Genomic DNA, 27,800 nt, shown 5'->3' with positions numbered 1-27,800 from the left:
GTGTCTAAAGTCTTACCTGCCAACATTTAGCAGCTGTTTGAACACACTATTTATACTGATTTCATCATTTACACTCAAATTATGAAAGAAGACAACATTTTATTGAAGCTAAACATATTTTCAAATTTTACAAATACACTAAACAGTAACCAATATAGGCTACTTCTTTGTTGGCCGTGGAGAAAGTCATTAGACTCCCTAAAAAATTGCTTGTTGTTGAGTTGAGTTAGGAGAAACTATAAACTTTGCAAAACACTGTCTCAGACAAATTCTTCATTATTTAGGCCTTCTTTGAGATTATGCAAACGTTATACATGAAGACATTTCTTTCTTTCTGTAAAAAGAACAACGTGTCTGTTTGTCCCAGTGATGTCCGTGTTTATTTGTATATAGAGCGAGGAAGTGAGATCTGATCACAAGTGGTCACTCAGATGTTGATACCAAGTGTGAACTGACAGACTTTGAGCTGTCCACCTGTGATCTGATCGCTCAGGATGGTAATACCAGGTCTGAACTCGCTCTTAGTGTTGTCTCATGTGTTGTCCCTGCTGTCTACCCAGCTGTGTCAGCACTGTGAGATGAGAGGAGAACACGTTTGTTTGTCTTTCAATAATTTAATCTGCAAGGCTTGGCACAGAGGTATGCCAACAGGGCAGCTGGGTTGACCATCTCTGGTGTAGAAATTCCAAGAGCAAGCGCAGGAGGTGATGCGGTACAAGATACAGTTTGAAGAACCAAACTCTTGAATAGGGACTGGACTCCTGTTTTTCTAGCATTGACTACGGTGAGTGATTCCCTGGCTTCGTACACACTGTCGAAACAAGAGGATCTCCTTAAAGGGGAACTACCGTTTTCTACAACCTGGACCTTGTTTCTAGCATAAAATACGATCATTTACTCAACCAGATAACTTTGGTGTCATTTGGAGTCATTCGGACGAAATTAAATCTAGTGGAGCGCCGCGTATATCCATATAATGCGATGGGGGCACTGAAGCGCAGCCTCTATATAACGCATTATCATATATAGAGGAATAGCACTAGCATATCATAACAAAATATTGGTGACATGAACTAGTTTCGCGGCAGATAATGCGTTATAGAGGCTGCGCTTCAGTGCCCCAATCACTCGCATTATATGGATATACATGGCGCTCCACTGGATGTAATTTCGTCCGAACGACTCCAAATGACACCAAAGTTATCTGGGTGAGTAAATGATCGTATTTTATGCTAGAAATAAGGTCCAGGTTGTAAAAAACAGTAGTTCCCCTTTAATGTGTTATGAAGAAGGCAATGCACAGTCAGCAGTCAGAGTCTGGGTTGAGCTTGTAGAGAGGATACCCCCTTGGCACTCAGTACCAGAATGCCTTGGTTGATGATGTAGAAAAGAGCAGTCAGCAGATTACCACCTCAGGTAATGAGGGAAACTAATAAAAATACCCTTTAAACCCAAGCTGCATAGTTTTTTCAATGTTTCTCCAAGCAAATTTTTGCTCTGTCCTCTGGGAAATTGAGTACACTGGATCTGACTGGTACATGTTTAAAGCCTCCATTGTAGAGGCGGCCTTTTGGGAGTTATGCCCAAAAGGTCATACGTGCCTATTGGGTAAGCAACCTGAACAAGTAGTAGCCCAGGGGGCTCCTAAAACAGCAGACAGCCAGAAGGACTATGGCTTTTGTGGTCATAGGAGCAAACAATCAGGGGTGGGAGGAGTTCAGGGAGGACATGAAGAAGGACACCTGATTCACCTTAAAGAGGTTCTTCCAAACAACCAGAGAGCTCAGGAAGGTTGTGCAGGATAAAAACTGAATGCACTAGTAATCATTGCCAAATGATTATCATGTGATATTATGTAGTCAATATGCATTGCAGACCCTTTGCATTAGGGATGGATGAGTTTTGGCTTGTTGGGCTTTCTTGGCCCACCATTTTTTCCTGATTATGGAATATTACAATGGTGATTTATTTTTGCAAGGATACTGGAGTGGTCATGGAAGTCTGTAGATTTGGAAAAGGATAACATCCCTCCAGATTTAATATAGGGGGGTACTTGAGAATAACAAACAGTGAAATTCTCTGGACAAAATCATGGTGCAGAGGGAAGGAAAAGGAAAAGAAAGGAAAAGCTCTCGATTACCTATGATTTATGATACCTCATACGAGCTTTGGTTAGTGACAAAAAGACGATTTAAGGATATTTTAAGATTAAAGGGATTTAAAAGACCAACATGAGTTTTAAGGCAGCTGGGTTCACCCTTAGAGATAAGATAAGGAGGTCAGTATAGACCTGCCACTCCTTCATGTTGAAAGGAGCCAGTTTAGCTAGTTCAGAGCTAGACTCTAATCAGGATGCCTCCTGTACACCTTCCCAGGCACGTGCAGAGGGGGTGGCAGAGGGTGCTGAAGCACCTGCCCCTTTGCCCCTTGATGCCCAAAGTGCCCTTTTGTCGGTGCTTTTTTTTTTTTTTTTTTTGCGCGCTAGTGTGTTTGTGTGAAGGCCTGTCAGTCGCCCTTAAAGAATAACATTTAGCAAATAATAATAATAATCTATGTAGCCTAAATGAAATGACCTGGCTCCCCTTGGTAACATCATCCACCAAGACGTGCCCCGACGTGCCCCCGCCGCAGCGAGAGATGGGCTCGGCCCAAAGTCCGACAGATCGCACGTTACAGCAACAATATTGCATTTACGCTATGAAACAAGAGTAGTGACGGTCTGGCCATAGGGGGATGTGGGCAAATGCCACAACGACCGAGGTGACTGCGACCGCTGCGTGAAGATGCAGTCTTGCTGATGCGATTGTATATGTGTGTGTGTTTGTTTGTTTGTTTGTTTGTTTGTTTGTTTGTTTGTGTGTGTGTGTGTGTGTGTGTGTATATATATATATATATATATAGTTTTTATGCCTTTTTTTTTTCTTGAGCACCTGCCCCTCCAAAGGTCTCTGCACGGGCCTGCACCTTCCTGTGGAGGTACTGAACCTACGGGCCCGGTGGGCACGTTCAACTAGGGGGGCAGACCAGATCGCACAGCAGGGATTATACTGTATATCCCATCAGGTCTGGCAATACCTTGGGATAATGGAAGACATCTGAGCTACCTTATTTCGCCTGCTGCAGCTCTGAATCACATCCCAATGAACATCAGCGAACATGAACTACACTAATGTATCTGTAAAGTTCATCAGTCCAGCTACACAACATCATTTTCAACAAAGGTTGCAGCTGAGCGCTACTTCAGGCACTGAGTTAAGGTGACAGTGTTGTGGTGGTACTGACTGGGCCTTGGCCTCTTTGTACTCCTCTGTGTCAGAGTCTTCATCCTCAGAGTAGATTCCAGAGTCTCTGCCCCCCCGAAGCAGTCCTCTGGCAGCCAACAGACCTGCAGCATTACCGTATCCAGTGTATTTAATGAACCTTGAAACTGGACAGAAGTCATATTACTGTCAATATGGCAGTGTTTTAATACAATACCCACAAAAATAATTCAAGCCCAATTCGTATACATCAGCCATGAAATCTGATATCATGAAGTTATAGTTCAGGCTGTAGTAGCCAACTATGAGCATCTTAAGAATAACACTGTCCATACCAAAATCAAATCTTACTGGTTGTTATGTAGAACCACTTAGGTTCAGACCTCCTTGGGCTCACTAGAGCCCCATTCGGACTGGATTATTTTAAGTTAACTCATACTGCATAGCATACATGACAGATAATTCTGATGCTGAAATGACGTGGACATAATTGGTCAATCAAGATGGTCGAATCTACAAACAGATATTTCCCTCACCACTTTCTTTGCAGAGAACAAAGAGGAATTCAGCAGCACAGTCCTTGACGTCAGTGTCAATGTGTGTCATAAGACGGACTAGTTTGTTCCTCAAAGCACTGCCCACCTCTGGCCTGTTCTTCACATCACGCAGTGGGGGTAGCACCTAAACACACACACACACACACACACACACACACACAATTATGTTGGATAGCTGAGCCATAAAAACACCAGCCATTCTCATAATTCATCTATTCAGCATGAATTCTCTTTGCCTCATTATAGTACTGACCTTCGACCTGAGGAACTTCCTGGTCTCTCGATGGATTCGAGCACTCTCAGTCAGCAAATTTAGTGATGGGAGAAGGATCTCTTTCAGCTTATGTCCCTGCGAGACAGACAGCAAACTGTAATTTCATACCCAATACAACCTATTAGCTGTGTAAGGGTTAGGGTTTCATGAGACATGCCCATGTAAAAATATTGAGTAATATAATTAACAACTGTGTCAGTTATTTGGAGATAAAGTACACAAATCAGTCACAGCATTAAAAGGACTAACAGATGAAGTGGACAACACTGATCATTTCATTATAATGATCTTCTGGGAAACCTTGGTTCCTGGTATTCATGTGGATGTCACTTGACATGAATCACTCACCCAAATACTGATGCAGACAAGGCACCCCAACTCTCCGATAGCAGTGCCCCCCAGCAGGACAATTCTCCCTGCGGAGCTCCCTCCCACCACAAAAACTCAATTGGCCCAAGGAACCTGACAGAGAGCTCAAGGTATCAACCTGGCCTCCATTCCCCACATCCCAAACCGATCAAGCATCCATTGGATGTGGACATGGAGGCCCTCCTCACAGCCCACAAGAGTCAGAGGATATGCACCAATGCCCTGGTGCCAGACACAAGAGGACACCCCCAGAGGTCACATCCATAGCAGGGCCTCCATAGATTAGACTTGTTATGGGATGTCCCACAGATGCTTGATTGGAATATGGGTGATTTGGAGGCCAGGTCAGCCCTTTAAGCTCTTTGTCACGTTCAATAGGTCATTCCTTGAGTTTTTGTGGTGCGTCAAACATCGACCTGCTTGTGGGAAGTGGAGTTGCATGAGGGGGTGTACGGTCTGCAGCAGTGTTCGAATGGGTGATGCAAGTCAAGTGAGATCCACATGAATACCACAATGTTTGTTTACAATTAAGTCTGGGGTAGTGACCAGACCATCAAAGTGCATATACCTAATACATCTAAAATGCAAGCTTGATGCTTTCATATCGTTTGGGGATTACAGAAATTCCACCATACAATCTTGTATTACATAATTACAAATAAATTAATCTTGAGTCTTATTTTCTACCACTGTTTGTTAGGAACATGGTCCATCTGGTCTTTCTCTTAGTGCACTGATTATTAGTTTATGAACTTTGTTATTAAGACAGCTGCATTTACAAAAAGGTTACTAAAAACTGTCAAAATGCAGAAAAGTTAAAAGTAAAAAAATAAATAAAATAAAATAAAAACTTAAAACTTAAAAGCTTTAAGCAGCAACTTGTAGCAACCAGATGTCAACCTATTTGCTACTGTTTGAACCACCAACAAATGGACACCATTTATTACCAGTTAACATACAGCTCCACCTAGTGACAAAGAATATGCTCAGCATAGAAAACACAGTATTCTGCCTGGTTGTGTCAAAGGGTTTGTTTCCTTTTATCTCCCTGAAAATAAACAGTGCATATCTTTAATCCAAACAAGTACCGTATCAATATTATTCTAGCCCATTTTTAAAAAAATGTTCATGTAATTGAGCTTATGACTCAAGTCTTTTCACTTGTTCTTGTTGTACCGCAGGGAATGAACCCACCTAAATATAGTCTTGACTTACCCGGTCGAGTCTTTTCTCCATGAATCCCAGCAGCATGTTGACAGCATCCATGTTGACCCCCATGTACTCGATTGAGCCTTGTTGTACTTTGGGCATCAACAGTACATCCAAACAGGGCAAAGGGAGGTTACTAAGCAAGTGAACAGTATGGCTAAGAAAAAAGAGGGGGGGGGGGGAGGTTAGGGACTCAGCATGAACCAAGTAATAAGTGAACAGGAAAGTAGACATACAAGTTAAGTGTATGTTGTCCTACCTGTGGAACTCCTCAGTCCGCTCCTCTCCGTCTGCATGGCTCATTAGACAGTGTCTCAGTATGGCTCCCAAATGTCTGTACTCTGCTGCCTCTTCCTTCACAGACAGATGTTACATTATATTTTTCATCTACTCAGCAGAGAACCGTCATTATAAATGTGTGTCTTTAATGTTTATTTTACAGGGCCCCACTAATGTTCTGGTGTTTTCTAATATTTGAAAACATGGAAATTATTATCTCCTCCACATTCACATTTCCCAGCGATTCTACATACGCTCATGAGACCCAATTAGGAGGCAAACATTTGTGTCTGTGTCATAATTTCCTTAAAAAATCTCAGTGTCTGCCCATACAGACATTAAAAAACAGTGACTTAAAACACAGTAACAAATATCCATGGAGAGGGCCTCAAATGTATTAAGAATAATACATGTGTATATATAAATATATATATATATATATATATATATATATATATATATATATATATATATATACATACACATATATATATATATATAAACATACATATACAAATATATATATAATTCTTTATAAGATAGATAGATAGATAGATAGATACTAATGCTGAAAAAAGACAAGTGCTGTTTGGATGAAATGTTACAGTATATACAATGACTTTTAACACTTTTTAAGAAATTCATTAATATTAGTATAATATTGATAACACCATGGCTAAACTAATGTAAAAATCTCCCCAAAACACGTGTAATTGTCTTCAGTACCTCATCAACCTTGCGCCTGGTTGTGTCAAATGTGACATTGAAGAGTATTTTCAGTATTTCCATGGCTAGCTCTGTTTGCTGCCGGCTCAGTGGGGGCAGTTCTTCAGGTGGGATGCCCTCTAATCCAGCCCTGGCCGTCTCCAATGTATCTGGCCAACACAGACCCAGTGTGGCATCCAACTGCTTGCCTAGAACATGTACAGGTGAGGGAGTTATCAGCTTATCAGAATCAGAATCAGAATCAGAATACTTTATTAATCCCCGGGGGGAAATTGTTTTAGTTCCAGATGCTCCGTGCAAAGTAGAGATAAAATACAGCATGAATGGAACAAGAGATAAAGATATAAATGCAATAGTAAAGTAGACAACAAATAAAATAAAATAAAACAAAATAAAATAAAATAGAATAATAAAGTAGACAATCTCAATCTCAAGTGTACAATAACCACTCCAAGTATGTATATATATACAGTGCAATAAAAAATATGGTATATATATATATATATATATATATATATATATAATATACATAGATACACATATATATACATATATAAATGTATAAATATATATATATATAGCCATTTGAGTCCGATCAGAGGGAGGAGTTGTAAAGTTTAATGGCCACAGGTAGGAATGACTTCCTGTGGCGCTCAGTGTTGCAATTATATTATATTATATTATATTATATTATATTATAATTTGTACCGTCTATTTGCCAAATCTGTTGTTTCTTATAAATGTTTGCCAATGCTGATTATGTTTTATTATTTTTCATATGTGTTGTTATGGATTTTTCATCGGTTGTTAGACTTCAAAACATCCCGAGTGTTACAACATTGGTGACCTGAAAGGTGAATCGCTTCTTAGCAATGGTTACCTTGGTGACTAGTAACCTACAGAGCCAACCTTGGTTTCCCAGGTCAGTAGTTACATGTGTTACATAGAAAATTGGTTACCTAGTAGACTGATGCCATGAAGCTCCTGAGTCAGCTGTGCCCTGATGTCCACTCGCAGGGCAGTCAGCAGGAAGGTGAGACGCAAGTCAAAGAAACGCACCTGGACAGAAAAGAAAACACATGGAGTCTCATTCATTTTTTCCTCGTCAGAGTAGGGCTCGTTATTGAACCTCGAGCTGGAACTGGTATGAACTTAAACACATCTGTTACACAGACAATCAAAAACTGTAAAGCAGGCATGAATGCCTTTCCTGTCTTACAGGAAGTCATAATTATGCTGTCTATATTTTTTGAGGCAAAGTCATGTTCAGCTGATTTGATTTCAGGCAGCATTAAAGATACATGAATGTATTTGAGAGTTTGTAAAAACAAAACAAAAAACATCATGCTGCCCTTCACTGTAAGGTATCCAAAACGATTTACTTTTTTGTATTTGTACCAGAACTTGGTTATCCAATTAGTATCTTTATTGAAAAAAGTAAAAACATTACGTTTATATGTAACTACTTTGAAATATCAGATACTTTGAAAGATACATATGCTGTCCGTGTTAGGCTTTTTTTGTAAACAACAGAATGAGGACACATTTAAATTAAATGTGGAAGTTCTATAAACTGCTCAATGCCACCACAAAGTCAACATAGCAAATGAACCCGAAGAATGTTCTCTATATTGCTCTCGATGTTTGCTGCTGACAACAACAAGGTACACGTACAAGGTACAAGGTAATTTATTCGTTATTATACAACACAGGGATAACGAAATGAAAGTTTGTAAACTCCTTCATGCTACATAGACTACAGAACATATATACAGTTATTAATATACAAATATACAAAAACATATAGTCCACCCGTCGAGTTTAACAGCTTGATCCGAGATGTTGTGGTGGGGACAGGTCTCTGTGGGCAGCAGTCTCTGATTACACGTTGTTTTGCCAGCCTGCTCCCATTTTGTCCATTTCCTTGTCCTGTGACCAGACATTAGCCAGGAGCAGCCTTAAACCTGCTAGATTAGCATGGCTCTTATTCTAACTCTCTTCCTTCCTGGGGAGGTCCAAACAGTCAGGTTGGATGGTCAGAAATGGTGATTGTTTAACAACTTTGTGACTACCACACTACTTAAAGTATGTCTTTGGGTTTGTTTTGATTGAGAGACCTCCAGTGGCAGAAATTATATACTGTGTGTTTAAAGTGTTTGATTCTAGAGAAAGATACTTCATTGTAGAGTCTAATTGCCAGGACGTCATGTACTGATAGTTTGGGATGTTATTGTTGCTGTGGCTCAGACAAGAGCCACCAACCCAAAACATCTGTATTTGACATCCTGGCAATGAGACTCAACAATCAACTATCTTTCTCCAGAATCGCTAACCACACCTTTTATCTAACTACAAGTGGGATGCAGAATGCAAATCCCAGTCTCTGGTGTTCAAGGGAAATCAAAGGAATCAACATACCATCAGTTATGATTCTTCTTGTTTTGATGCTACAGTGCCATCTTACACTTCAATAGATACTGTAAATACATTTTTTTCTCAGGTTAACTCTCACACCACTCATTCAACATTAAAACATCTACCTGACTGTCATCCATACCTCATGGTTCCAGGTGGGATCATGACACTGCTTCAGTCTCTTTGCCACACCCTTTATCAGCTGCAGATCTGCTGCAACCACCTGTCATCCATCCATCCAGAGAAACATTTTACAAAGCACCAACACAATTCAATTCTATAATTAGAAGAATTCATATTTCAGGTTTAAGAGACACATATCACACTGACCTGTCCTGTCTCGTTGTGTAGCAGGATGTTACAGATGGACTTGAGACCCTCAACAATGACTTCCTGGTCTGGGTTTTCTGAAGGAGGGGAGGCTTCCTTCACCAACTCACCGGATACTCTTGCTTCCCCTTCCCCCTCACCTTCCAATAAAAAGAGAAAATGGCAAAGTCAGCCTATATTCAGTAAGCTCTTAGGATGAAAGGTTCAGTGGAGAATGGAGGACAAAAGACAAACAGAGCTGCTAATGCACTAGTTCTTGTATATCTATTTCAGGAGGTTTTTTTTGTTAAATAATTCATATTAACAATAACAGGTTTGTTCTGTGTTATCATGCACTTAAATCACACCTTGACTCATGTCCTGTGTAACACTTTTGACAAGAACCACACAGCAAATATGGATGTACAATATCCTGAGATTTCTTATAATCAGCTGTGAGTGAAATGCTGCTAATACTCCCATACTGAAGAGAAAAACTGTAAGGCATGCCAAGATCGAAAAAACCACACACACAGCATGTTGTAGGACGGCGAGTGGATTCACACTGGACCCAGCATTGCAGTGAAAATGCAGGTTTTCCCATTTATTTTAATGAGCATGTGCCGAAAAAAATGAGACAGAGTCAATTTGGAGAAACGCAGCCCAACATCACGTTGCGGGGGACAATCACATAAGCTGGCGATCAGACTATGATTGAAACCACAGTGGAGTGTAAAGTAATGTGTCGTGTGTATTCACTCAGTTTGTCTTTGTTCACCAGTTTAAAACACATCTGTGGATGCCGAAGATCACTGTTGGACCAGCATGTTTAGACATGACTGGAGATCATAAGCAGAGTAGAACGGGTCAGTATCAGGACGTGTTATTTAGCATGGATAAATACTACTTAGGGAACACAACAAACATTTCTCTGCATAGCGTTAAGTTTCACTTTCACTTCGGTTCAGTCCTGTGCCCCAGTTTAAAACACACAGTAATAACAGTAATGACTTTACTGTTATTTTTAATCCATCGTGCAGCATGCTACTAGCAGAACAACATAGCAGCTAAGTCTGTTGGCATACTGATCAGCGTGGGTTCCCAACACGTAACACACATGGACCATGGAGTGACACTCCCACACCGCTGCAGCAACCTGCGCGTTTCACCCCACCACCATCTACTTGCTATGCACAATAGGGCCTTAATCTGGTACATTGCAAATGAATAATAGAGATTATATCACTCATGACCCCATGTAGACCTACTTTTGAAATAAGAATTCAAAAGTTAAATGAGTTATCATGCAATAAAACCAATGGCCCTAGACTAGACTAGTCTAAAAATGGCATTGCCATCTGTGCTAAAAGAAGAAAAAAAAATCAAAATCGAATCGAGGATTTGGAGAATTGTTTCCTCCCTGCTATAAACTGTGATGGGTGTTCACAACACACAGTTACCTACCTAAGGAAACTAAAAAAAAGCTAAATTCCTGTGCCAAGTTCTAGGGAACTTTTACAGAGGAGCAATAGAAAGCATCCTGACTAGAATCATCACAAACTGGCATGATTCATCACGGTCCAGGACAGGAAGGCTACACAGTGGGTGATTAAAACCGCCCAGAACATCACTGGTCGGTGAAGTGAGATGTCCGCACTGAGCCCAAAGGAGACTAAAAGACAACACCCACCCAGCCACAGTCTGTTCACTCTGCTGCCATCTGACAAAAGATACAGAAATATCTGCTGCCATACCACCAGACTACAGAGCAGCTTCATTCCACCGACTGTGAGTCTGTGAACTCATCACCAACACTCCACCATGAATAGTTAATTTTTATGACTTCATGTATTATCATTATTCAATCTGTATAGTTTCAATTACATTTACATTACATTTAGGGCATTTAGTAGACGCTTTGTCCAAAGCGACTTACAATGTTAACATTTGTCACAAGAAAGAAGCCACAACATATCACCGTCAATAAAGTAGAAAAGAAAAAATAGAAGTAATTTTCAAGCCCTCATCTGAGCAAAGTAGCTGCTATTTATCAAGGATACCTTAAGTACATAAGTGCTATGATGTAAGTGCTAAGTGTAAGACCATACAAGTATTTTTTTAAAAATGTTTTGGGGTGGGGGGTGGGGAGGGAGTCATGCTATGCGGGGTCAAGGTGAAGTATGAACAAGTGAGTCTTGAGTCTTTTGCAGAAGAAGGTGAGTGACTCTGCTGTCCTGACATTGGTTGGGAGTTCACTCCACCACTGGGGTTCCAGAGCGGAGAAGAGTCGCGACTTCACTGAGCGGCCTTTGTTTGCTCTTAGCAATCGCGGTACCAGCCGGCCGGCTGATGCAGTAGAGCGAAGTGCTTGCACTGGGCTGTGTGGTCTGACCAGTGTTTGGAGGTAGATGGGTGCAGTTCCGTTGACGGCCTTGAAGGCCAGCACCATGGTCTTGAATCGGATGCGGGATGCAACAGGAAGCCAGTGGAGGTCACAGAGGAGGGGGGTCACATGGGAGAATTTGGGTGGATTGAAAACGAGGCGTGCTGCAGTGTTCTGCATATGTTGCAACGGTTTAGTCGCAGAAGCTGGAAGTCCAGCGAAGATCGAGTTGCAGTAGTCAAGGTGGGAGACGACCAGCGTTTGGACCAGGAGTTGCGTTGCGTCCTTTGTGAGAAAAGACCGGATCCTGCAGATGTTGTAGAGGGCAAATCTGCAGGATCGGGCCACAGTGATGTTGGGGGTGCAGGATAGTCCATTAGGGCCCGACCGATATGGATTTTTTGGGGCCGATGCCGATACCGATTATTAGGGGGGAAAAAATCCGATAACCGCTTAATCGGCTGATTTTTTTTTTTTATATATAAAGTTTTAAAATTTTATTGATTTAAGTAATATATCTACATATTTACTTTTTTTTTTCAAATCCTTTTTATTGCTGAGTCAAGCAGCATATTAACATGACAACCATCCAACATTAGGCCTACAACAAGGCACCATTAGCTACTGCTCTTCACGCCGACAGGAAGACCGACTGATCATCTCAGTAATATACCACGGATTTATCATGAATCAAACTCGGACCAGAAAAGCGTTTTCAACTACTCGCCTACTCGCCCCCCCCTCCCTTCCCCCCCTTTATTTCACAAACTTGTTTATTTACCGTTGAGGCGGACCACTCTCCTCCGTGCGTCCCTGCCGCTGCCTGCTCCAGATCAGTCACTGATCAGTCACTGATCTGGAGCAGGCAGCGGAGTTTGTCATGAGGTCGGTGCGCCCTCTACAGGATAAATTGCCTAATGTTGGGGATCTTTTCAAATGGGGGAACGTATTCAAAGTAAAACCAAGTCTTATTCCCTGCATTTTATTTCTGAAAATATCGGCGACAATCGGCGAGTTTTGGCCGATTACCGATTAGTCTCAAACGGGCTATAATCGGCCGATTTAATGGGCTCGCCGATAAATCAGTCGGGCCCTATAGTCCATCATCGAGGATTACGCCCAGGTTCCTCACAGTTGATGAAGGCGATACCGTGATGTCCTCGACAGTGACTGACAGGTCCATGTGAGGGCAGTCTTTCCCCGGGATGAAGAGGAGTTCAGTTTTACTAAGGTTGAGCTTGAGGTGATGCGCAGTTGTCCAAGCAGGGATGTCTGCCAGACATTCCGAGATGCGCGTGGCAACGTGGGTATTGGAGGATGGGGGAAAGGAGAGGAACAATTGGGTGTCGTCAGCATAACAGTGGTAACAGTGGTAACAGTGGTTCTGTGAATGGTAGTGAGGAAAGAACAGCTGAGGAGAGAGTGGAGGGAGGGAGGGATTTCTGGTTGCGGCGGGTGGTGACTGTGCGAGGTGTACGGGCGAGAAAAGTGGAAAGTGGTGGTCGGGCACAGTGAGCGGGGTAACAGAGAGTGCCGAGGTACTACAGGACCTTGTGAAGACGAGGTCAAGTTGGTTCCCGGCCCGGTGGGTGGGTGGAAAGGCGGAGAGTGCGAGGTCAAATGTGGAGAAGAAGTTGATGAATTCAGATGAGTGCAGCTTCTCTGGGGGGATGTTGAAGTCATCCAGGACGACGAGTGGTGGGCCATTGTCAGGGGAGCAGCTTAGGAGGGCATCCATCTCATCAAAGAAGTTGCATAGAGGACAGGGAGGGCGATAGATCACCACAGTGTTGGGCTTGAAAGGAAGGGTGACAGAGACAGCATGGAATTCAAATGCAGATCTGGGTAGGTGGTCCAGGGTAAGGACCTGGTAGGACCATGTGGGTGAGATGAGGAGTTCTTGGGGAGTGTGAGAATGAGTAGGCAGTTGAGAGGGCAGCTGGAGTGGCAGTGTTTTCTGGAGTGATCCAGGTCTCCGTAAGGGCCAGGAAGTGTCTGCAGGGAGGCATAGGCTGAAATGGTGTCTGCCTTCTTGACTGCAGACTGGCAATTCCATAGCCCCCCTAGTACTTCAAAGTCAGTACCAATGGAGAATGTTGGGTAACAGAGATTGTCTGGTTTACAGCCTCAAGCAATGGGTCTCCAGTGAAATCTTCTCCAGTTAGATGTCCTGACTGGGATTGGGTGGGACTCATGGCTGCGATCTGTGGTGGACAGTGAGTTACTTGGACTTCCTCGATAGACTCCCGCAGAGAGATTCCCTAAGTCTTCGTTTGGCTGTCCTGACGCTGCAGCTGACACTGTAGTGACTAGCCCATATGTGCTAGATTTACCTCATGCAGGCTTAGCGCCACCCTGCAATCAAGCCTATTCAACACACCTGACTTGGCAGAAACTAACTGATAGCTACTCAGCTTCAACAGTTTCACAAGAATTGACACAAAAAGAATCTAGACAAGATTTCAACTACCTTTCCTCACAGAATGCCTAAACACTGAATCTATCATTTCTCCTTACTCACCAGCAGTAGTTCACAGCTTCCTTCACCTGGACAAAATGTATCTACACTCTTGTGTTGCATAATGATAATTAAAATAATCTTGATTCTTGAATAATTGTCCTCTTCACCTATATTTGTATTACCTGAAGGTTTGTTTCCAACCTTTCTGATCATGTGAATGCTTTTCCTGTTACATCAGACTTCTTTCTAAGTGATGTTATCTTGTTCCCAGATCTCAGCAATTATGGTTAAAACTACAAAAATAAGACTGAAGTTGTATTAAATTGAAAAGATCCTTTAATACCGCTATGATCTCTTCTTGTGTTCTGTTTGCCTCTTAGTGCTTGTATAGACCTTCTTCGTGGCAGCAGGAAGAGCACAAGTGTAATTAATAACTGCATTCTATTCAGGTGAGCTGGATCCGGGTTCCTAGTGTGCATGCTGCTGACGCCTCTTTCCAACCTGAGTAAGATAGACAATGAGCTACAACCCAATTCTAATCAGAACTAGCCGTCCTCTGAGCCTAAATTGGTCTTTATGTGGAGCCAGCCACCAGGTGAGAGCGCAGGGACTGTGTACAAAGTGGAAACTGGTAGACCTCAGTTGTGTGAAGTGAATTTGGTGAAAGTACAGTGCATAAGAATGAAGTTATTGAATATTTTTGCTTTGAGATGTTCCACTTTGTAGACAGTCCTGGCACACTCGCCTGACAGCCGGCTGAACATAAAGACCAATGTAATTTGTCCAGCTTGGAGAACTTGTTTTGATTAGCTGGCACTAGCAAGGAGCTCAGTTAGTTGTGCAGCTAAGTGGCCACAATGTGACCTCAAATAGCAGGGGAGTCTCTGTGGGCAACCAGACTCAGTCAATCGGCCTCCAAGTGAACACAGCTGGACACCAGTCTAGCACTTCTGGCACCAACAGATGCTAGTTTGAAGACAGGGGATACAGTACGGAGGTAATTGACAGCTGCTCTGACAAGAAGACACAGCAGGCTGGGACAGGAGAGGCATGAAGCAACAGAGAAGAGAGAGATTTGGACATCAGCGGCAATGAAAATGGCGTATAGAGCCAGAATATTTTCACATCTTACTCTGTGAACTGAAGATTTATTTGGACCAAACCAGAGGTGATTGTGGAAAGACAAACCCAACACTGTTTTGGTGCCTTTGATTTAGTTTACATCCAGTGTGTTATATGATGAGTTAAAGAAGCAATTAAACTCATCTTAGTTCTGTTAAAGAGAGAAACAAATTCAGAAGGTGTACAATTGTACTTTTCTGTTTTGTAAGGAAAGTAGATGTAGGAGTTTGTTTTGTTTACTTATTAGACTAACTATTGTACTTACCGCTTTTACATCTCCCAGCTGAAACTATCAGACTATCACTTCTTGAGGTACAAAGTTGTGTTAGGAAACAGGACGGGCCAGGGATAGCTGGTTAGCATGCTAACTTCAGTAGACATCTCTGTAAACACAGTACATAGACGCCTTTGACATAACGTCAACATTGTTGTTTCTTCACACTGACCATAATGTTAGTTAATTTTTTTAAACTAAAATTCTGGCCATATCTTACAAATTTCTCCATGAAATGCTATAATTTAAATTCAGTAGATTTAGGGGAGTTACGTGGGAGTAACAAAGGAGCAACGGGAGCACCAGGATAGAAACCTTCGATTGTGGTAGAACCTTGGAGAAAAGTGTTGATAGGAATTACCTTGGTTCTCAACCGGCTGGTTGTCAGCAGGTGTAGCAGTATCGGCCACGACGATGCCAGCATAGCGGCTGAGAGTGGACATGGCAGAGTGGCTGATGAAGGGATGCAGGCAATCTTTGTCTCGGGAAAGAATTCGAACTGTTTCTAGACAGGCCAGTTGACAGGAAGGTTGCAACTCTCTGTTCAGGAACCTGAGCACCAACTCCCCCAGATGCTGCAAATGTAACAGGTTGGAATGGTCATAAAGATTCAAATCTTATAGGAAATATAACTACAACTGATAACATAATGCTTAAAATTATATTTAAGAAGTATTTTACTTTAAAAACCATATACTGGATCTGTATTCCCATGACAAACAGCTCAGATTTCTCCACATACTGATCACATGTGAATAGGGATTCCATCCAGGCCTATCATTGGTATCTTCAGATCTAAATTTCACATCTTGGATGTGTTTAACCAAACCAAAACTTGATTGTATTTTCAGATTTAAACTGAGCATGTTTATGCAATCTGAAAACAGATTTTGAATATTGGGTTTATTCTGAATTTGCGAACCCTAAAAATATACAGTACTGTGCAGAAGTTTTAGGTGGGTGTGAAAAAATGCTGTAAACTAAGAATGCTTTCAAAAATGGAAGTGTTAATAGTTTATTTTCATCAATTAACAAAATGCAGTGAATGAACAGAAGAGAAATCTAAATCAAATCAATATTTGGTGTGACCACCCTTTGCCTTCAAAACAGAAACAATTCTTCTAGGTACACCTGCACACAGTTTTTGAAGGAACTCGGCTGGTAGGTTTTTCCAAACATCTTGGAGAACTAACCACTTCTGTGGATGTAGGCTTCCTCAAATCCTTCTGTCTCTTCATGTAATCCCAGACAGATCAGGGCTCTGTGGGGGCCATACCATCACTTCCAGGACTTCTTGTTCTTCTTTACGCTGAGGATAGTTCTTAATGACATTGGCTGTATGTTTGGGGTCGTTGTCCTGCTGCAGAATACATTTGGGGCCAATCATATGCCTCCCTGATGGTATTGCATGATGGATAAGTATCTGCCTGTATTTCTCAGCATTGAGGACACCATTAATCCTGACCAAATCTCCAACTCCATTTTGCAGAAATGCAGCCCCAAACTTGCAAGGAACCTCCACCATGCTTCACTGTTGCCTGCAGACACTCATTATTGTACCGCTCTTCAGTCCTTCGGTGAACAAACTGCCTTCTGCTACAGCCAAATATTTCAAATTTTGAGTCATCAGTCCAGAGCACCTGCTGCCATTTTTCTGCACCCCAGTTCCTATGTTTTCATGCATAATTGAGTCGCTTGGCCTTGTTTCCATGTCGGAGGTATGGCCTTTTGGCTGCAACTCTTCCATGAAGACCACTTCTGGCCAGACTTCTCCAGACAGTAGATGGGTGCACCTAGGTCCCACTGGTTTCTGCCAGTCCTGAGCTGATGGCACTGCTGGACATCTTCCGATTTTGAAGGGAAATAAGCTTGATGTGTGTCATCTGCTGCACTAAGTTTCCTTGGCCAACCACTGCGTCTACGATCCTTAATGTTGCCTGTTTCTTTGTGCTTCTTCAAAAGAGCTTGAACAACACATCTTGAAACCCCAGTCTGCTTTGAAATCTTTGTCAAGGAGCGACCTTGCTGATGCAATATAACTACCTTGTGTCTTGTTGCTGTGCTCAGTCTTGCCATGGTGTATGACCTGTGACATCCAACAGTCTTCCACAACCTCACCTTTGTAGCAGAGTTTGGCTGTTCCTCACCCAGTTTTAAGCCTCCTACACAGCTGTTTCTGTTTCAGTTAATGACTGTGTTTCAACCTACATGTGAAATTGATGATCATTGGCACCTGTTTGGTATAATTGGTTGATCATACACCTGACTATAATCCTACAAAGTCCCTGACTTTCTGCAAGTGTACCTAGAATTGATGTTGGTTTGAAGGCAAAGGGTAGTAACACATAAATATTGATTTGATTTAGATTTTTCTTTTGTTTGCTCACTTTGCATTTTGTAAATTGCTAAATATAAACAATTATTATTTATATTTTTGAAAGCATTCTTAGTTAACAGCATTTTTTTGCACAGTACTGTATACACTGGAAGCTTCTGAAAATTCCCACACTGAAATTGACTATTGAAATTTCAAAAAAGGGGAATCAGACCACATAATTTCAGAAGAATGGTTTAAAGTAAAATAAAGTTATTACAAGTAAACTATTTCAGTGCTTTAAATTCAGTGCTCTATAAATCTGTCTATCTTTATGACTATATTTACTTACATATTGATTTCACCCAAGGGTGATTATTTGTAGCATTCAACTCAAAATAAAACTATAATAATATTAATAACTGTAGTTTCAGTTATTATTATTATTATTATTATTATTCCTTATTAGATAATTACAAATTAACCAGGTTGCAGCATAAATTGCTCAATAGATTTTAATGGCTTCTTTCAATAGTAAACTGACTGCACAATATTGCAACTTTGCTGTCAAATCTATTAGAAAAGGAATACCAGACAACTGCCACTAATTATAATGTTCACTCCACATTACATTATGTTGAGAGTATTTTATTATTATCCAGAAGAGAAAGTGATGTAATTCAGTTATTAATTACACCAGTTATTATTCTATGTATTGTACCCTGCATTGCAACAGTATGGCAACAGTCCCTTGTCTGACCCTGCCAGTCAAGGGACAACTAAAAACTTTTTTAAATCACTTACATCTCTGGCAGATGTAGTGCCATAATGCAGACAACAAAAAGTGGCACTGATAAATGCGTCATTTAAGCTGATGCATAACACCTTCCTGTAGCCTGTAGATGCATGTACAGTATGTGCACATATTGATACTGAACATACTGAACTTACCTTTTTCTTTTGCCTCAAGACCCAACCACCATTTTATCCAATACAGTCAGGCTGGTTTGGGACCATCTCCTGTGCACTGGATGAAATGCTTCCCAAAAGCTCAGGAAAGCAGCTGTGCATGAGATAGTCCTCATCTTTTAAGTTGTTTCTCTACCCCTAAGACTTCAACTTGTTGATAGTCTGGATTGAAATAATACTTGTGAAAACACTGTTGCTTGTTCCATAATAGTTTGTGTCATGTATAGTGTCATACTTAATCCAGGGCATGACTAAAAACTGGTTTCAAGGAGGCAAAACAGAGACATCAGCAGAGACTGGAGAGAGACCTCAATACCAACAACACAGGATATGTGGAAGGCCATCCAGAACATCACATGCTCCAAGAGCAGGAGCACACCAGTCATATGTGAGTTTAGTCTGAGTAAAGCTGCTGTACTGGATAACACCCCTGGCTGTGTACTAAAAACATCACTGTCACAGGAGAGTATTCCCATCTGCGCGAAGACAACAGCTGATGTCCATGTATCTAAAATGTCTACAGTGTCCTTCCAGCACATTTAAGATAATATACCAGCCAGCCTTGACCCTCACCAGTTTTCTGTGGCAAAGAAGTCCTTCTCAAGGACAGAAAATACTTCAGGAACCTTTGAGAGAAAATTATCTCAACTAAAGAGATATTTGTAATATGTTTGGGAATACCTCTCTGTCTTGCTCTTCTTCCTTGCTGAATGTGAAACACTGGTTCATCTGAAGGAAGGAAAAACAGACAGCACAAAGAAAGACGTGAGAGAAAAAGTGCATTACAGAAAAACAGAAGAGACAAGAAGACAGTAAGGAAGTGGAAGAGGGGGAAAGGTAGGAAAAAAGAGAAACATTGGTAAATGTTTCCTCTATTTGATTCTTTGCATCCCAACAAATATTATCTCAAAATCAAGCAGAACTGCTAAGAGCTTAGTCTTTTATAACCGAACAAATCACCAAGATGTAGGAGGGCTTTCTAGCTGTCAGGAATATTTGTATACACATGGTCCAGAATATTTCATCCTCTGGTGGGGATCTGGACATGGAATTTAGGTAATTTTGGTGCTTAGGTAATGTTCTCACCATCTACTATGAAAATTCCATCTGGTTGTTTAGTCATGTTGCTGCTGATGACATCATACAATTCCTGTAGTGCATTTTTGAGTTTGCATCTGTGGGAATGTACACAGCAACAATAAAAACACTGATGAATTCTCTGGCCAGGTAAAAGCCATTCACTTGAGTATAAAAAGATGCTTTACACATCAGATTTATTATTAAAAGGACATCTGTCACGTTCACGTTTTTGGCATCGCTGACTCTGCTCCAACCTGGTTCACATCATACCTGACAAATCGCACCTTTCAGGTCATGTGGAATGGCTCCTTGTCCAAACCCTGCTTTCTGGAAACTGGTGTCCCTCAAGGCTCAGTACTAGGACCACTTCTGTTCTCACTATTCACTAGATCACTAGGCTCTGCAATCACATCACATGGATTCCCTTACCACTGTTATGCAGACGACACCCAACTGTTCCTCCCTTTTCCCCTATCCTTCGACACCCATGTTGCAACACGCATCTCGGAATGTCTGGCAGACATCTCCACTTGGACAACAGCACACCACCTCAAGCTCAACCTTCATAAAACTGAACTCTGAACTAGGGCTGGGCGATATGGCCTCAAATCAATATCACGATATATTGAGCAACTCACCTCAATAACGATAAATGAACGATAAGTACAAAATACCCCCCCCCCCCCCCCACGCCTAAAAAAAAAGGGAGTGTCACTTGTAAACAAATAATAAATAATGTAATGTCAATAAAACACTGTAAAAACTATTGCAAATAACACTGCCATGTGACAGGTGACAACTTTAAACTCTTTTAAACAAATAAGAGCACTGATGATTAAGAGTAAGAGGGGCTTGAACAGGGCACTTCAAAAAGGAGCAGCAGACTTGGTATCCTGACCTGTTTACTCAGACTAGTGTTGTAGATGTGAATCTGACTCATGGTTGCATGTGATCACTCTACTCTACACACTAGTGTTACTCCAGGTTCTTGCTAAGAAACACTAGCATGTTTACCATTTCAGGTTTCAGGCAGGATCTGAGGCATGTAACAATGTTTCCTCCAGAACTGAAAAAGCCACTTTTAAGATTCACCGTAGTTTCGTTTCCAGGTCAAACTCATTTACAATGGAGATGCACGGGTCAACTTTTCTGTAGCATCAAAATCGCTATTTTTAAAACACTAAGAAGACTCGAGTCGGTTGTTCTCCTCTTTCTGCTAACTAGCTTGTCAACAGGAAGCAGCGTGTACTTTTCAACCAATAAGTATTTAGTGTTTAGGGCGGAACACCGCCGCGAAATGTTGTCCAGATAGAGACAGAGCGAGCGCACTTTTCCTCGCTCGCTCGCATCGCTGTCGCTGTCGCGTCGCTGTATGTCAGGACGGGGTGTTAGACAGATTCTATTGTCATTCTGTGAGCAACAAATGAACACAGAACGAAATTTCATTTCAGAGGCTCAGCATAGAATTAAAATAAACGTATATCAAAAAATACCAAAATAAGAAAATAAATATCAAAAACAGAAACTAAAAAGTGCAAATTATTGATAGTGATATAGTTGAGTTAAGAATAGATGACAATTTTCACTTAGAGTTCAGCAGTCTGATGACATGGGGGAAAAAGCTGTTATAGAGCCTTGTGGTCCTGCACCGAATGCTGCAGAACCTCTTTCCAGAGGCCAGCACGGAAAACAGTCCATGGTGAGGGTGGGAGGAGTCTCTGAAATATTCCCAGCTCGGGACATGCAGCACTTGGGAGCAATGTCCTGAATGGAGGGGAGAGAAGTCCCAATGATCTTCTCCGCTGTCCTCACCACTCTCCTCACATTCTTCCAGTCAGAGGCTTTGCAGCTTCCACACCACATGGAGATGCAGCTGGTCAGGATGCTCTCTATGGTGCTCCTGTAGAATGTAGTGAGGATGGGCGGGGGCAGGAGGGCTCTCCTCATCCTTCGCAGGAAGTGCAGACGCTGCTGTGCCTTCTTGACCAGTGCTGCAGTGTTCACAGAACAGGTGAGGCTGTCTGTGATGTGCACCCCCAGGAACTTGGTGCTGCCGACCACCTCCACAGCCGTGTTGTTGATGAGAAGTGAAGCTTGGCTGGGCTGCTTCTTCCTGAAGTCGACAATGATTTCTTTGGTTTTGTCCACGTTCAGGATCAAGTTGTTTTTTCTACACCAGCCCACCAGCTGCTCCACCTCCTCCCTGTAAGCCAGGTCGTGGTCATCCCTGATGAGGCCCACCACTGTTGTGTCGTCCGCAAACTTCATAATGTGATTGGTGGTAGCCCTTGGTATGCAGTCGTGAGTCATCATAGTGAACAGCAGGGAGCTCAGGACACAGCCTTGAGGGGAGCCTGTGTTGAGAGCGATGACACTGGAGGTATTCTGACTGACCCGCACTGACTGTGGTCTTTCAGTGAGGAAGTCCAGCAGCCAGTTGCACAGGGGGGTGCTGAAGCCCAGGGGTCCCAGTTTGTCTACCAGATGCTGTGGAATGAAACGCTGAACTGAAGTCCAGGAACAGCATCCGAACATGAGTGTTTTTCTCCTCCAGGTGTGCAAGGCTCAAGTAAAGAGCGGTGGAGATGGCATCCTCTGTGGAGCGGTTTGGCCAGTAGGCGAACTGGAAGGGGTCAAACGTGGTAGGGAGTCTGGAGTCTGATGTGCTCCTTTACTAGTCTTTCAAAGCACTTCATCATAATAGGAGTGAGTGCGATGGGCCTGTAGTCATTTAGTGGTGTGATTTGAGGCTTCTTTGGCACTGGGATGATGGAGGCAGTTTTGAAACATAATGGGACTTTGGCTTGATCCAGAGAGGTGTCTGTTAGGACACAAGCTAGCTGATCTGCACATTCCCTGAGCACCCACCCAGGCATGTTGTCAGGGCCCGGAGCCTTCCATGTGTTGACACTCCTCAGAGACCTTCGCACCTCAGCTATGTCAAGGCAGAGTGCTTTTTCATCCTGGTGGGGAACAGTTTTCACAGCAGGAGTGTTGTTCAGTGCCTCAGACCTCCCAAAGAAGTTGTTTAGTTCATTTAGGAAGTCCACGTCACGTCACATGCAGGAGGGGCAATCCTGTAGTTGGTGATAGTCCGTATGCCTTGCCACATATCCCTGGTGTTAGCGGGATCATGGAAAAAGTCTTGGATTTTTCGACTGTGAGCACGCTTTGCTAGTCTGATGGCATGGCTCAAGTTGGCTCTTGCTGTTCTCAGTGCCATCTCGTCGCTAGACTTGAAGGCTGAGTTCCATGCCTTAAATCTTTTATCTCCCGCCTGGATTACTGCAACTTGCTCTTGGCTGGACTCCCAGCCTCTGCGACCGAACCATTGCATCCAGAATGCTGCAGCACGCCTCATTTTCAATCTACCCAGTCTCCCATGTGACCCCCCTCCTTCGTGACCTCCACTGGCTTCCTGTTGCAGCCAGCATCTGATTCAAGATGATTGTAATAGCCTTCCATGCCTTCAACGGAACTGCACCCATCTACCTCCAAACACTGGTCAGACCAAACGCCCCAGCGCGAGCACTTTGCTCCACTACATCAGCTGGCCGGCTGGTACTGCCATCACTGAGAGCAAACAAAGGCTGCTCAGTGACTCTGTTCTGGCACCTCAGTGATGGAACGAACTCAAACCTGACCAATGTCAGGACAGCAGAGTCACTTGCCAAGACTCAAGACTCACTTGTTCAGACTTCACCTCGATCCTGCATAGCATCCCTTTTTTTTTTTTTTTTTTTTTAATTTTGTGATAAAATGGAGTCAAACACTGAGTTTTACTCACAATACTCTTAGCTCTTAGTGATACAGGTACTGTAATGTTTAAGCTCCCTCAATTCAGGTTCCATTAGTTACTAGGTTTCAGCTACAGACACCATTCAAAAATCAATCATTTTCAGGAATGGTGTACTTGTATTCAACTTTTTTACACCTACTGTACTTTTTAAAATAATAAGCTTTTTTCAACAAAGCTTTGCCATAGAGACTGAATGGGAGGCACATGATCTCAAGGTTAGCGGCTCAAAACCTGCCTCAGGCTACTACTACAATCGTTAATATGACTGCTGGTAGTAGACCACTACTACTACAGCCTTTATACTACTGCTATTACCACTACTACTACTACCACTACTACAGCCTTTATACTACTACTTCTACCACTACTACTACTACTACTACTACTACAGCCTTTATACTACTGCTACTACCACTACTACAGCCTTTATACTACTACTTCTACCACTACTACTACTAGTACTACTACAGCCTTTATACTACTGCTACTACCACTACTACAGCCTTTATACTACTACTTCTACTACTACTACTACTACTACTACTACAGCCTTTATACTACTGCTACTACCACTACTACAGCCTTTATACTACTACTTCTACCACCACTACTACTACTACAGCCTTTATACTACTACTACTAATAATAATAATACAGCCTTTATACTACTGCTACCACCACTACTACTACCACCACTACTACAGCCTTTATACCAGTACTACTAACACTACTACTACAGCCTTTATACTACTACCATTACAACTACAGCCTTTATACTACTAACACTACCACTCCTACTACTACAGCCTTTATACTACTACCACCACTACAACTACAGCCTTTATACTACTAACACTACCACTACTACTACTACTACAGCCTTTATACTACTACTACTACTACTACTACTACTACTACAACTACAGCCTTTATACTACTACTACTTGGACTACAACTGCATGACCTGCTACTGCTAAACTACTGCTGCTATGGCTGCTGTTATTACAGCTACTACAGCCTTCATTACCACCACTACTACTACAGCTTTTACAAAAAACTGAGTATAAATGTGTTTGGTGGAACTGTGCAGCACTACTATTAGTAGTGGAGCAGCCCTATTTCAGACCCTCAGCAGACTGTGATCACACCCGCTGTACTGTGGGAAAGAGGATAAATGTTTCATGAAGCATGTTTAAATCTCCACCTCCCCATTTAAAGAAAAATGTCCAACATGCAGTATCTAAAAACTTCACCTATGCATACACGTTTGATTGGGTGATTGAAAACACCTGTAATTAGTGTGAATGCTGACACAGCATTCACACTATTGTTCTTCTGGAATTTATTATTCCTGCTTCTGTACGTTTTTTGGCCCACTTCTTCTCCTACAAATGTTGAACTACAGAAACCATTCAACTATCAAAATGTTCAGCTCGTTAAGGACATGATGGGGTCTGTTTTTGGCATTCTTTGATACTTTTGGAAATATTCAGCCTTTTCTGCAAAATTTTTCCCATTCATCCTTATGGGGATTTTTTCAAATTTCATTCTGCTACTACTTCAGCATACATTCAGCTATAGAAACCATTCGACTATCAAAATGTTCAGCTTTTTAAGCTCTTTCAGCCTTGTACAGTTCAGCTTTTTCAAATTTTCAATATGGAAGCAAATGGGAAAATCTTCAAATCCTCTTCAAAACTCATCCACTTTCAACCTCTTCTTGTCCCTCATACTTTGAGCTAGAGACACCATTCCAACTTTAAAAGAGTCAGAAGATCTTGAACTATTGGTCATGTATTCAGCTTTTTAAAATCTTTTACGGTTTTGAAAAAATCACAGTTTAAGTTTTAAGGATTTTTAGCTCCTCTTCTGGGTTTATAATGGGTGTGTATTGCGTGAGCTAGAGTGCGTGACATCATCGCTAGAGTGGAGAGCAGCTGCAAAAACTTTAGAAAAAATTCACTTCAGCTTGATTTGGGTCCCACATCTTTTACTTCACATAGACAATATATACATAGACATGTAGGAAATCTTGTTGGCTTTCAGATGATGGTCTTATTTCAGATCTAGGACTTAAACTTTTGGCTGTAGAAGCCCTTGAGCGACAAGCACTCCAGCAACTCCCCCATAAGCCGCAGTGTTAATTTCGAGCCTAAATCTCTGGAGTGGAGCAGACGGTACCGGTTTTGTCTCTCGCTCTGGCTCCCTCATTTTTCACTCTACAGAAATAAAAAACACATCACGGGATTCAGCAATGTCTCCTGTTACTCACTGTATACATATTTTGGCCATAATCATTACACTTTTTTCTAGACCTGCAGGTGTTTGGGAGGTGTTTGCCCATTCATTCTTATGGGGACATTTTCAAATTTCGTTCTGCTACTACTTCAGCATACATTCAGCTACAGAAACCGTTCAACTATCAAACGGTTCAGCTTTTTAAGCTCTTTCAGCCTATTACTTTTCAGCTTTTTCAAATATTCAGCTTTCTGCCTTTTCAGCTTTTTCAAGTATTCAGCTTCATGTTCAGCTAGAGAAACCGCTCAGCTATTAAAATCTTCAGCTTTTTCAGCCCATTCAGCCTATTACTCTTCAGCCTTTCTGCCTTTTCAGCTTTTGAAAAAAATCAGCTTTTTCTGCAAATTCTTGACCATTCATTCTTAGTGTTTTCCAGCAGTACATTCAACAGATATTCTGAAATCACTTCAGCCATCAGCATTCACACTGTATTTTCGCAGGAAATGCAATTTTTCTAGTTACTTTTGCTGCTCTGTGGCAAAATGGGTTAAGTACATGGCTCATAATCACAATGTCAGGGGTTCAAGTCTGCATCCCCTCATTAAAAAAAAAGTCCAAAGTAGTTACAAACTTCACACATGCATACATGTGGTGGATATAATTTCTCCTGTATCTGAGCACAGAGCTCATGATCCCATGGTCAGTGATTCAAATCCTCAGCCTCTCACTTTAAGAATTTCCAACATATAGCCAAACTTCACACATGCATACACATGGTTGATTGGATGACTGATTACACCTGTAGCAGTGACTGAATGTTTTTTTAAATATGTTGAACAAGTAGAACCTCTCTCCTTTATAAATGTTAAATGCATTCAGTTGTGCCACGATTGCACCTCGTCATGTACACCAAGGCCAGATCACAAGTTAACCACACACACAGAACAGCCATCTCTAAAAGAAAAAAAAAGAAAAAAAGATTGAGAATCGAAAATTTTAAAAAAACGTGACCTTAAAATCAAATCGAGGATTTGGAGAATCGTGACACCCCTACTATTTACATAGCGTGGCCGCTGGGCGTGAAAATGACAACTGCATTGGTGTGCCACTGCGCCGAGCTTAAGACGAGAGCCCATAGACTTTAGGGTATTATCACACCTTTACTGGTGCCAACAAAATGATAGGGAACATCTAACAACAAGAAGGGGTTTACAAGGCTTTTTAAAAAGGACTTCTAAAAACCTGAAAAGTTTTGAAACCAGGGGAAAAAAGAGCGATTAACTGACTGCTTTCAATCTCAAGAATAGAAGATAATACTACATTCTGCTACACAATATAATCAAAACTGTGTTTCCTGCAGAGATAATGTTATGTAGCGCTTACTCTCTCTCTGAGACAAACGCTGCTTTTGTCTCCCCCTCCCTCTGTCACTGACAAACATGGACAGTGTCCTGCTGTGTCTCTCACTCCTTCACTCTTACCTGGGACCTCTCTCTCCATATCTCTTCATTTCCTCTGCAGCTGTCCGTCAGAAGTAGGCTACCAGCTTTAACTGCAGCTAAGTTTGTTTTAAAAGTAACTCTGATGTTGATTTGGACATCCAAATTCACACAAATATCTTTGAAAAAAACAAAAACAAACATTTGCTTGGTTCTCACTGAGAGGGTATTTTTTGTTTTCTCAGTTGCTGTTAATAAAATACAAACAACAAATTACCCGAGCACCAAGCTCTTGAACTAAGCCTCACTGTTGCTTTCTTTAT

At 41.8% G+C, this 27,800-nt stretch overlaps 1 protein-coding gene across 1 annotated transcript in view; it reads right to left on the bottom strand.

Moving 5' to 3' along the window:
* ric8a (RIC8 guanine nucleotide exchange factor A) overlaps positions 1-27,800 on the bottom strand; it is a 36,414-nt gene that overhangs the window by 4,678 nt on the left and 3,936 nt on the right. The window contains exons 2-12 of the mRNA XM_084364103.1: positions 19,603-19,650; positions 16,000-16,213; positions 9,420-9,559; positions 9,232-9,312; positions 7,634-7,733; positions 6,675-6,862; positions 5,929-6,023; positions 5,676-5,826; positions 4,071-4,166; positions 3,797-3,941; positions 3,283-3,427 (exon numbers count right to left, since the gene is read on the bottom strand). Coding sequence (XP_084220229.1) covers positions 3,283-3,427; positions 3,797-3,941; positions 4,071-4,166; positions 5,676-5,826; positions 5,929-6,023; positions 6,675-6,862; positions 7,634-7,733; positions 9,232-9,312; positions 9,420-9,559; positions 16,000-16,213; positions 19,603-19,650 — 1,403 coding nt within the window. The remainder of the gene's footprint in view (positions 1-3,282; positions 3,428-3,796; positions 3,942-4,070; positions 4,167-5,675; positions 5,827-5,928; positions 6,024-6,674; positions 6,863-7,633; positions 7,734-9,231; positions 9,313-9,419; positions 9,560-15,999; positions 16,214-19,602; positions 19,651-27,800) is intronic.

The sequence above is a fragment of the Pagrus pagrus genome (genome assembly GCF_965226575.1).
Source record: "Pagrus pagrus genome assembly, chromosome: 10".
Taxonomy (NCBI): Eukaryota; Metazoa; Chordata; class Actinopteri; order Spariformes; family Sparidae; genus Pagrus; species Pagrus pagrus.
The sequence above is the reverse complement of the archived record's forward strand: the minus strand, read 5'-3'. Positions and strand labels throughout refer to the sequence as shown.